General features: G+C 47.3%; 1 protein-coding gene across 1 annotated transcript; it reads left to right on the top strand.

Moving 5' to 3' along the window:
* Nucleotides 1–1,060: 1,060 nt before the first annotated feature.
* Nucleotides 1,061–5,714, top strand: Hhex (hematopoietically expressed homeobox). Its single transcript, XM_027407458.2, has 4 exons — nt 1,061–1,424; nt 3,431–3,609; nt 3,796–3,846; nt 5,493–5,714. Exons 1-4 carry the CDS (start codon nt 1,061–1,063, stop codon nt 5,712–5,714), a joined length of 816 nt encoding a protein of 271 aa, XP_027263259.1.
* The last annotated feature ends 6,833 nt before the right edge of the window (nt 5,715–12,547 follow it).

The following is a 12,547-nucleotide window of genomic DNA, read 5'->3' as shown; positions in this document are numbered from 1 at the left end:
TGGATCAGCTGAAGAGGTAATTCTAAACGGTGAAATTTAAAATCTCAATAGAAAAAAGTCAGGGAGTTTTTCTATTAATAGAAAACCTTAGCAGAAATTGCCCAACTCAAGGTGTGGTCACCGCAGGGGGGCGTCAATCAAGAAAATGCCCCTTTGCCCCAGAGGCGAGTGAAGCCGCACAGGGCCGAGGCCACACTGAGCAGCGCGCTACGACTTTCAATAGAAAACATGTGCAAAACCTCGGAGCCCGGCTGCGCACAGCTGTGTCCTTCAGGGCCCCGGGACAGAGGTCCAGGAGCAGACCCCCCGCCTTCCGCTGGATCGAAGAACACTGCATAGCACCTGCCGCGCGCTGTATGATCCAGGTCTTGCCTTGATTCCCGCCTGGAGCAGATTCTGCCAAGTATCGAGGGAGGTGGCCGAGTTTGGGGGTTTCCAGGTGGAATACGGAGCACCTGCAGTCTTTCTGTCAGTACCCGTCTGGGTCGCAGTCAAAGGCTAGCTAGCGTCTTCTTGGAGCTCTGAGCAGCACAGGGCCCAGTCACTAGACAGTGCCACCGTTACCCCAAGGAGCGCAGCCTCTGGGAGGTTACTCTGGCTCCGGGAGGTGCCATCCTGCCGACGACCTGCTGGCCCGCAGAGTCCCATTCGTCCCCCAGCGGCCAGATGCCGCCCCGAATTTCCGCCGTGGCGCTTCCCGCTGGGATCCGCGTTCCTGGCACATGCCTTGCGCTCACCTCTTCGACGGTCGCAGTCGGACTCTCAGTGCCGGGAGCGCCGGCGGTGGCGGTGGCGGGACACCCCGGAGCAGGGTCCCCGGAGCTCAGCAGCCCGAGCGTCTCGGGGGCGGGAGCAGGGCCGGCGGGGGCGGGTCGGGGCAGGGGCGGAGGCGAGTCCGCGGCCCGCGCCATTGGCCGCAGGGCCTGGCGGCAGGAAGGGGCCCGAGCGCGGCCCCACCCCGTGGCTGCCCGAGCCTATCGCCGGGAGCGCGGAACGCAAATAAATGTAGCGCGGTGGCGCGGGCCGGCAGCGCTCTCGGAGGGGCCGCTGCAGCGCCGTCATGCAGTTCCCGCACCCGGGACCCGCGGCTGCGCCCGCCGTGGGAGTACCGCTGTACGCACCCACGCCGCTGCTGCAGCCCGCGCACCCGACGCCCTTCTATATCGACGACATTCTGGGTCGCGGACCCGCCGCGCCCACGCCCACCCCCACGCTGCCATCCCCCAACTCCTCCTTCACCAGCCTCGTGTCCTCCTACCGGACCCCGGTGTACGAGCCCACGCCGGTCCACCCAGCCTTCTCGCACCACCCCGCCGCCGCGCTGGCCGCCGCCTACGGCCCCGGTGGCTTCGGAAGCCCTCTGTACCCCTTCCCGCGGACGATGAACGACTACACGCACGCCCTGCTCCGCCACGACCCCCTGGGTAAGGCGGCCGGGGTTGGCGGGGCCCCGGGAGCGGGCGTCCAAATGGGGAAGGCGCACCCGGCGGGTGGCAGCGCGCGGGAGGCGGCGGCGGGGCGGACAGGAGACGCCGGAGAAAGTTGCGGCGAAAGCTCTGAGCGAGCGACTCGCGGGTGCGCGCGGGCACAGGAGGCGCGGGCCCCGGGGACGCGCTGCGGGAGCTGGGACGCTCGGCCACTCTGATTGCTTTCCCTTGCACCTTGCAGACATCCAGGGCGAGCATAGTCGGGAGAGTGTCCGGGACGCCCCGGCTAGTAATGGAGGGCAGCCCTGGCCACGCGTGTCGGCCCGGGTGGGGCCCCCTTAGCGGGCGACTCCGGGAAGAGGACGTCGGGGCGCCCCGAGCCTGGCCCCTGCAGCGCAGGGATAGCTGCCGGGCCGGGCGGTTCCTGGGCTGGGCTTGGTTCAACAAGCTTGTGCAGTGAAGGAGCCTGACCCTTTCCGTTCATACAGGAAATCTTGAGCTCTCGATAGGAGAAAATCTGGTTTCTGAAGCTGTTAAGTGTTTTCCTGGCTGCATGAAGCAGACCCTTCCCCCGGAGTAGTGCACGCTGCTGATTATTTTATCGACATCCTCAATACAGACAAATTCAGGAAACACTCGACGTCTGATAGCCAGGATCCGTTTTTCTGATATTGTTCATTTCCTCTGTGTGGGATGTGACTTTATGGCAGCTAAAATAACCAGTTGCTTCCTCTCTGCCTCCCCCCGCCCCCCTTTTGGAGGCTGTTTTGCACCAGTCTGAAGCCTGACGCAAGCAAAATCTCGAAAAAACAATGCCAGCTTTCAAAATGTTTAGGTGTAGGCCTGTAGAAAGAGGGACGGACATACCGACGCACCACCACAGCTTTGGAGTAACAAGGTGCGGACCCCGAACAGTTAGGAACGGCGACACAGACACTGACTGCATGAGAATTTTCGGGGCTTGTCCCCATAATGTTCCTAAGAAATAAATAAGCAGCGGTGACTGGGTTCGGGGCCTGAGTCCCTCATCGCCCGCGCAGTCTGATTCCCTAGAGGGAATAAGAGGTGGGCTCACCAGACTTTAAAGTCAACACTTTCCCCAGTTTCACTAGGGACCTTGGAGACAATTAACATTTTAATGAATTAGTATTTTGATGTCAGCGTTTAAATGACGCAGCCTCCAGCGCTCCTATTCTCACCGCTACCGGGATTTGAGGTGTGGGTGTTAACAATTCTGTACTTAAAAGGTTATCAATATTTGTATTTTTAAACTTCAGCCTGCAGGGTGTGTGACCGCCACCCACTCTATCCCCCTGTGGGGCAGGAACGGTCCTGGGGCAGACGTTTTCACAGAGATCGCCCTGGTTTCCTTGGGTTTCTGCTGGGCCTGAGCAGAAGGAAGCTTTTTTTTTTTTTTTTTTTTGAGACAGACCAACAGGAAACACATTGACGGAAATGTTGCCATAGCCCACGGGGTGGCTTTAACTGGCCGCCCCCGCAGGCCGAGTGTGAAATCAGAGGAGGCCGAGGTGTGCTCCAGCCACGATTGGAGGCCCCCCGCTCGAGGCCTAACACTAGCGCCCAGCGAGCTCTTCTGTGTAACCCTGCTCCTCCCCTAAATGCGCACACTGAATCCTTTGCAAAAAAAAAAAAAAAAAAAAAAAAAAAAAAAAAAAAGTTGTGTACATACAAGAGCCGGTCGGTAGGTTTTAAGCCCGGCAGGAGTTCTTTGGGTTGAGGAGATTTGTTTGCATTTAGCCACAGGTGTGATAGTCGGGTAGTACGGTGTTTTGAGTGTCCCGAGGTGGTCTGTGTGCTCAAACAGTTTAGCTGACTTTGTGTGCATTAGTAGGGACTGTTGAATCCATCCATACACCTGAGAACGTATGTGATGAGAATATGCCTGCTTTTTGGCCTCCCCCCTCTGTCACCTGGGACCAGGTAGGTCTGGGACTGCCCAGGGGCTCTAGGGCCGTGATGACCGCCTTTCTTCTGGCCCACAGGCAAGCCCTTGCTCTGGAGCCCTTTCCTCCAGCGGCCCCTGCACAAAAGGAAAGGCGGCCAAGTGAGGTTCTCCAACGACCAGACCATCGAACTGGAGAAGAAGTTCGAGACTCAGAAATACCTCTCCCCACCCGAGAGGAAGCGTCTGGCCAAGATGTTGCAGCTCAGCGAGAGACAGGTCAGTTCTCTGGGTCCCGCAGCCCCAGCAGGCTTTTAGTGCTGAAGAAAACACTGGCACCCTGGGCATGTTCTGCCCCTACCCAGCTGCAGGGCTGGTCCTCGCCACAGCACCAGCCCCGTCTCCCTTCCTCCCCAGGTCTCTCGGGATTTGGAACTTTCTGTAAACTTTCTTTCTTTTCTGTAGGTCAAAACCTGGTTTCAGAATCGCCGAGCTAAATGGAGAAGACTGAAACAGGTATTGACATGGTTCTGTTTCTATGGAAATAGATGTTTGTATCATGTTATCTAAATGCGGAGACCTGTTATGGGTTGTATGCAAAAGTCATTTGAAGAGACTGTTTAACCTCTTCACCTTGATTAAAAGGGCAAATAGTCCTGCTGAAATTCAGGATGAGTTGCTCAGGTGGCACTAATGCTAAAAGCACCTAATGCAGTTCCTATATCAATTATGCTAGGGTTTCACACACTGGCCAGTAAACCGCCTAGCTAATTGTTTTATAAACCCCATATGTTGTTTATCTCATTAACGCAGGAAAGATAAAGTAATTGACAGTAAATGACATAAGTAGTTATCTTTGGGAGAAAATTGTTTCTTTTATTTACACAGCCATAATAAAACCAGGCAGGACTCAAGGGTAAATATAAAGACACAAACACCTTTAAGTCTTATTTGCACTTTTTAAAAAGGAAAAATTAAATATCAAAGACTTTAAAAATTATTGTCCATCTTTTGCCAGCTTTTAAAATGAATGTAAAACATGTAAAGAAATCACCATGCCTATTTGGAAAGTAGCTTAAACTTCCTAAGAAGTCTTTCAATAACCTTGTTAAGAAACATGTGATATATATATGATATATATATATATATCATATATATATATATGTATATGCTAACTCATCTTCCAAAGCAACCCTGCTGATTTAGAGCTAAGGATTTGTTTCTGAGGTCCCAGACTGGATGTTTCCAGAGTTATCTGACAACCGCTGAATGGCTCACCTGGCAGTGCCTTAAATAACATCGACCACAGCTTGAAACAAAAGTTTGCTAAGTGGGAAAAGAACATTTGAAACAACAAAAGACTTCCTGTAGTTTTATTATTCCTAAGTATCTAAGGATTCCCTTTCATCACTAACCTTGCCCAGCTTTTGCAAATTTGGTCACTTGAGAATTACAATGTTTCTATATAATGTTTGCATCCATATTAGACACCCACAGGCTTAAACACTCACTGACTGGACTTGGTTCTTATTCAAAGGCTTGGAGCTAGTTTCCCAAGGACTTTTTAAAACAGAGCTTTCTATGAAATATGGGAAATATTTTTCTCCAGAAAAATTTGCCCAGATTTTAAGCAAATTGCAGTCTCTTCAACAATGTTATTTGGGTCTGTGATTTTTCTTTGCCATGATTTTGTAACTTGGTACATAGTTATATGTGTATGTGCTCATAAATTTACTTCAAAAGGCAAATGAAAAGGATTCAATCTATAATTTCACAGCTTCTTAATTTAGTATGTTTTTCCTTTTTTCTTTTCTTGTGGGTGGGCATGAGTGGGCCTTGGTATTACAAACCAGCCATTAACATTTGTTCGTTTTAAAATGCTAGGAAACCCTGTTTTGGGCAATATTTAAAGAATGACGACAGTGCAGTCTGGATTGAGTTATTTTTCCTCGTAAACTGAAGATCTTGATTGAGATCATGGGTCTCTGTCATGTCTAATCTCTCTCCGATGTGACTTTGCCACTCTTCTTTCCAATGGGAAAAGGAATCACAAGTGTATCTTCTTAGGAAGGAGATTTTAGATGAAAACAGTGTTTCAACTAAACTTTTGGTTTTTATGTCTTTGATCTTACCCTCTATGTTTTCATCCCCTCTTCTTTCAGGAGAACCCTCAAAGCAATAAAAAGGATGAGTTGGACAATTTGGACACTTCCTGTGACCAGGGCCAACACTCACCCAGTGAACAGAATAAAGGTGCCTCTTTGGATAGTTCTCAGTGTTCACCCTCCCCAGCCTCGCAGGAAGACCCTGACTCCGAGATTTCAGAGGATTCTGACCAGGAAGTGGACATTGAGGGTGACAAAGGCTACTTTAACTCTGGATGATGGTTACCAGCGGAGATTTGTTCAGAGACCGGACTTTCGAATAATGTTCTGCTACAGACAAACTGGAAAACTATGGGAGAGAAAAGGAGTATCATTCTTCTAGTGTTCCGAGACTATTTGGTGGGCTGGCTAATTAACAAACATGCATTGAAACCTTAATTTTGACTTAATAGATGGTGTATATACCAGCTTTAAGTTGTTTTGATAAAGTGACTAAATGTATCCCCATTTTAAAGAAGTGAATAATTTCTATTTATGAGAAGTAATTTGAACTTTTGTTTAAAACTTAAATTATAACTTTAAAGGTTTTAGTAGGCTGTTCCTGAGTGACTTTTCCTAAATCTGTGGCTCTACCCTCAAGAGGTACACTTAGAAAAGGGGCCCCTGTTTTCGGCTCCTTGGAGCAGTTTCAAAGGGCACACTCAACTTTTACGTGACATGTCACATTGCTGCCTTAACTACTAAACCATTCTGGAGCACTTGGCTCCAGGCATGTGTTCTTATAAGCAAGATAGCTGATAGGGTTCTCAAAATCTTGCTTTGCTTTGCCAGTGCCTCTCTTAAGGGATAGCACAGTCCCCACAGGCAGGGAAACTGACTCATTTGTGACTGAAGGTGATCTCTACATGAACTAGAAACAGCAGGACAATTAAATGTAAGTGATTGTAGATAGTGTGTTTTATTGAAACAATGTCTATAGCATGTATATAGAATTATTCACTGTAAAATCCCTGCCAAAATGATGTTTAATTTTTTTTTAAATTTTTATTTGATGAGTTAACTTTCGTGACCCTGTTTGGAATTCTCATTCTTTGGTTAAAAAACCCAAACATACCACCACTTTGAGATATGTGTGTGTGTGTGGTTGGCACAGGACTGGGGGTGGGGGGCTGGGGCCCCTTGGACAGTGGGGTGCCCATCTCCTGGAGTGTGAATTTGAGTTTTCCCAGGGGTGTTAGCTGGGGTGGGGTGTGTGTGTGTTGCCGACCAGGGGACCAAGCAGGGCCGGTTAGAGGGCCATTGATTGGTGTGTGAGGCCACCGTCCTTGACCAGCATGAGTCAACAGTCGCCCTCACCCAGGTGGGAGCCCAGCTGCTGTGCTCTGTGCTCTGTATGTGTGAGGGATGAGGCAGGGCTTGGAGGAACAGCAGACTTAGAAGATCTGGGAACGTTAAAGTCAGCGGCCTAGAGAGAATCTGAGCAAGCAGCTGCTCTGAGGTGCTGGCGGGTGTGAGAGACCCCATGGGACCATCATTTCCCTTTGGTAACTCCTGTCAGTGTTGGGTTGGGGACAGTGAGCAGAAGCAGAAAGCATCAGGAGTGTCAGGAATCTGATGTGTGAGAGAAAGGGGTAGGATCCTGGATGGGTAATCGTGGGAAGAGGGAGGAAGAGTGCGGCGCAGGTACATGTGGCCGTGGGTGGGTATTAACCTGCATCCAGCTACCTGTCCGGAGAGCCCAGGTCTGATAGCCCTCCCTCAGAGACCTGTTGAGGAGAGGCCCAAGTTAGCCTCCGTGGAGTCTTAGTTGTCCAGTAAAGAGCCTGTGGCAGAATCTGTCCAAGGGAAGCTGTTGCTGCCCGCATGTGGTCATCCAGGTGAAGGCATACCCTGCCTCATTAGAGTCCAAGAAGGGCCATGGAATTGCAAGTGAATTGGGTTTCTAGAAAATACTGAGCTCTTGTCCTTAGGCAGAGGTAGGGCATGGGTAGGCCTGGAAGTTAAAGGTCTATGTTGGAATTTTAGTTCTTGGTCTCAGCACTCTGAGAGAATGGCCCAATTGAGCTACACGACCCACTCTGGGTCCCCCAGTCCCATCTCAGGTCATGTCCCCCTTCTCACATCTCCTTAGTGTTAGAGCCCAAAGGAGCTTTCCAGTGGGAAGAGTTGTTTCCAGTCAGCTGCAGGCTCCAAGCTCCAGACCTGCCTAACTGGTTACATCCAAGTTTCAAAGGCCACAGTCAGTCTGGTCTGAAAGTAGAAGTGTGTATCCAAGTTGTGGAGAATGAGACATTCGAATGGAATTAAAATGATCCTGAAACTTCTGTGTTTCATTGCTGGAGATAACCTCTGGGTAATGGTTACTCTCCAGAGGAACTGTATCATGACCATTAGGCAGAGGGACAGAGGCTTCTGTATTGATTGACACTAGCAAAGCTAAGGGGTGAAATCTTGTTTTAAAGTGGACAATTCGCTGAAAGCATGCTGTTTTCCAATTGGAAGCTAGCCCAGGTTCCCTTCAAGTTGTTCCCGTTCTGACTCTAAACATGTCCTTAAGAACTGAGTAGTGGTTGGAGGAGGTACAGCATTCTCAGGACACAGGTTAGCATTAACTTTTTATAAAGTGCTCTGTTACAGACTGCCAATGGATATTTACAAACTCTTCCTACAATCCAGACATTTTTCATTTGTTTGCCCTTTGGCTATTTCATGTTGAAGCGGCATGGATGACCTTTATGGCACAGCTCCTGTCTTGTTTTTTAACTCTTTATCAGGAGATTCAACTTGAAAAACGGTTATCATTTAGCAGAAAGACAAACAGAAACGCACATTTCTGTAAGCAAAACGTTAATGATTGGAAGAATTGTCCTAATTTCACCGTGACAGTGTGTGATTAATCCCCTGGGTCGTGTACTTATACTTTAAGTTATACAGTTCATTGCTCTTTGATATCCAGAATCCTGCCTAACTTAATAGGGTATTGATTTTGCTGGATGGTGTACTTTGACTCTTTACACAACATCACTTTTAAGGATGACTAGCCTGTTGCGTACTATTTTATTTAGAGAACTATTGCATAAGGTTTCTTTTTTCTTTTTATGGTTTTTCTCAGGGCAAAAGCTGATAAGACATCTTGTGGGAAAAGCGGAAACCATCGCTGATAGTGAAAGTACCTATTCTCTTTCAACATTTCTGACAAGCTCTTTCGTTTGTGGTTTTATCACTGTGAATATTCAGCATGGTTAAAATGTGGACAGGACAAGGATTCAAGAAAACACCAGAATTTCCACTCTGGCCAGACTGCCTTGTGGAAATGATTTCTCTTTTGTGACCCAATCCTTCTGTAACTGGAGGTTTTACACTGGGACAGAATGTGGAACACCAGCCACCCTGGGTGCCATCATATGGATAGGCGCTTGTTACCTTGTGGTCAAAATAATCACACACTCCAGTAACATTCACTTTTCATCCATTGGGTTTTTTTTTTTTTTTTTTTTTTTTTTTTTTTTTTTTTTTTGAAACCCCAGGTGGATCCTGTAAGTGCCCAGTATAAGTTTGTTCCTTGAGGTTTGTTTGATTGTTTTGGTATTGTTAATCTAAACATGAAGCACTTGGCAGATTCCTTATCAGAACTTCAAGGTCCACAGAGCAGCAGCTTCAGAGATGGCTGTAGTAACCCCACATGGAAGCAGGCATGCAGGCATGCAGGCAGGCAGGCGGGCGGGCGGGGCGGGCGGGCAGGAGTCCCCTCCCTTGATGCCTGGGGACATGAATTCCAGCCTTCCAGCCTCCAGCCCTTTGGATACCACTCTTGGAAAGAGGCATTCCTACCTGGAGCTCAGTGAATGCCAGTAGTCTAGGCTTCAGCCCGAGTCTTCAGAAGTTGGACACACACAAATCTTGTCAGACTGAGACACTGTAGGAAGGAGAACTTGGAGCTGGCGTTTCCTGTCTGCGGAGGATCATGAATTTGGAGCATCACAGAGACCTTTTCGAGGCTGCTGTTTTTTTTTTTTTTTTTTTTTTTTTTTTTTTTTTTTTTTCTAGGAGAAGGAAGTCATTGATAACTCAGGGTGATTTTTCCAGTTGAAAACCAGTGAGGGCTGCTTTCCATTCTAGAGAGTTCAGTTAAGGTGTTATTTTCTAATCCTTCTTTAGGATTGCTTTTAATTTGAAAGGGGAGATTGTCATTACAAAACACTGCAACAATTAAAAAACAAACCCTTAAGATATGCAGATGAGCAAGCACAGAAGAGTTAACAGTAGAGGGTCTCCTCCCAGTATTCACAAATACTTGGAGGGAGAGAGCCCTGTTGGGCCTGTTTCAACTTTTATATTTTATATATTTTATAGCTTAATCACGCCCTCCATTTTTCCTTACACTTCCTTTTTTGCCCTTATTTATTCTCCCATGCCCATGAAGCTTATACTCATTTAGTTTATTTTCCCATTAAGAACAGAAAATGAATAATCTCAACTCTTTAGATGTCAGTGTAAGGGACACTGTTTTTTGGAAGTTTGTAGGTGTGTTATTCAGCTTCTAACCCTGTGGCTACAGGACTTTTAACTGAGCAGAATCAAGCAGTACCAGGACATCAACGACAGTAGCAGAACCCACAGGGTCTAGAGACTTGGCACCCCTGAGAGATACATGGATGCATACAAACATGGATGCCTGGGAGAGGAGGAGGGCAGAGTCAGTCAGGGCTCCTCTTTAAAAAAAAGGAAATGGGATGCTGGCCCATAAAGCGGCTTGACCAAGAATTCAGGTCTGGCAGGGCGGTAGTGGCTCACACCTTTGATCCCAACTCTTGGGCAGCAGAGGCAGGCGGATCTCAGTGAGTTTGAGGCCGGCTTGGTCTACAAAGTGAGTTCCATGACACAGCCAGGACTGTTACACAGAAAAACCTTGTCTCAAAAACAACAACAACAACAAAACAAAACAACAACAAGAAAAGAAGAAGGAAAGAACTCAGATGTAGAGGTCGAAGAGGGTAGGGAATTTGCATGATTTATCATTGAAGGTTTTGGGATTTCAGGATTTTGGATAAGGGATTGTAGACCCATGTTTCCTTCTGTTCTTTGCTTTTGCATCTGCAGCTCCTCTACCTGGAGTACCCTTTTCCTGGGTAACCTCTCGATGTCTCCTTACATGCTCCCTGAACCCAGTTACCCTGTGTATAGCCACAAAATCCTCTTCTCTATCTCTTCCCCAAATTCTCCTTTTCTCTATTTCACTTACTACAATAGGACATGTTTTCAGGAGATTGAGGCAGGGAAGTTGAAAGTTCATGACCTTTCTGGCCTACAGAATGAATCCCAAGTCACACTGGGTAGGCTTAGTGAGACCTTCCTTGCCTCAAAAATAAAAAGTAGAAAGAGGGCTAGAGGTATACTCCAGTGGTACACTGAGGCCCTAGATCTAATCCCTAGCACCAGCAAATAAATAGTGTGTGTGTGTGAGGGGGGTGGGGAGAAAGAGGAGAGAGAGACGGGGGGGGGGGGGAGACCCTGGCAGGCTACATAGATGAGGCTAGGTTTCAACTCCTAATCTCCTGTGTTGGGATTATAAGCAGGAGCCGCCACGCCTAGTGTTTTTTACTGAGTTATTTTTTCTGTCTCTTCAGAAGATACTAACGGAAAGTCAGAATTTTTAATCTGTTTTATTCAGGGCTGTACTTTCAACCCTGATACATAGTAAGCATTGGAAACCGTGGGATCAACGACCAGAAGAACATACATTAGGTGTGCTGTAGGGATTATTATTGTAGTATTGTTATTATTACTGACAGAACCTTAGTGTGTAACCCTGGCTGTCCAGGAACTTGCTCTGTAGACCAGGCTGGCCTAGAACTCACAAGAGATTCTCATGGCTCTGTCTCCCAAGTGCTGGCATGAAAGGCACTCGCCACCAACAGGCAGGCCTATATCTTTTTTTTTTTTTTTTTTTTGGTTTTTCAAGACAGGGTTTCTCTGTAGCTTTGGAGCCTATCCTGGCACTCGCTCTGGAGACCAGGCTGGCCTCCTGAGTGCTGGGATTAAAGGCGTGCGCCACCAACGCTAGGCCCCTAAACATTTTGTAACATCTTTGTTTCTATCCTCATGACAACACTATGAGGTTGTTTCTGTTATCAGCTTCATCATCTTCCAGGTAAAGAAACTGTCACAGAGAAGTGAATCTACAGGTCTCATGTCCTCAGTCATTGCTACAGTGGAAATCTCACTTAATCTGCTGAGCCTTCTTTGCTTAAGTCTTTTTTTGAGACTTGATTACAGGTAGCCCAGGATGACCTTGAACTGTTGGTATTCCTGCCTTCACCTGTCACATTCTTGGGTTACAGGTATGAACCACCACAGAGCTGGTATGGCTCTATTAGTGGAGTGGGGTTTTTGTTGTTGGCTTTTTAAAAACCATTTGTCTTACTGTAAGTCTAGGATTAAAATATAGGGATAGGGAATTTTTGTGGGTGTAGCACATTATTCTACCTGGTAACTAAACCAAAAGGAACACCATTTTCTTGTTTTCTGGGGGAAATGACCATGGGGGAAATGACCATAATAAAATACATGATCTTGCTTTAAACTTTTTAGAGTGAGTGTTTTTAAGTTAGTATACAAAGTCATAGGTTTTATCACGGATCTTCAAACATGTGTGTTGTCGTTGTGTGCTCTTGTTCATTCTCTTTCCCACTTGGCTCCATTGTATACCCTCCTGGCCAGCTCTCTTCCTTCCTTGAGTTACTCTCCCTTTTTATGTTTACAATTACCCCCTTTCTTCTCTCTATTCCCCACCTCCTTTAGGATCCCTTCATCTCTTTGTACTACCTACCCTCCCTCTCTCTTACACACTCCCTCTCCCCTCTGAAACAGGGTCTCTCTATTTACATAGCCCTGACTATTCTAGAACTCTATGTAGATCAGTCTGGCCTTGAACTCACAGAGATCCACCTGCCTCTGCCTCCCTAGTGCTGCACACTTTTAAGTCTAGGTTCTTTGTATATGAAACAAACAAACAAACAAAACAGTTGGATATTTTTTTGAATCTGGCTCATTAACATAACAATTTCCAGTTGTATTCATCTTCTTGCAAATTAGTGTTTGATCTTCCTTTA

The sequence above is a fragment of the Cricetulus griseus genome, chromosome 3 (assembly GCF_003668045.3).
Source record: "Cricetulus griseus strain 17A/GY chromosome 3, alternate assembly CriGri-PICRH-1.0, whole genome shotgun sequence".
Taxonomy (NCBI): domain Eukaryota; kingdom Metazoa; phylum Chordata; class Mammalia; order Rodentia; family Cricetidae; genus Cricetulus; species Cricetulus griseus.
This window is presented reverse-complemented; position numbering and strand designations above follow the sequence as displayed.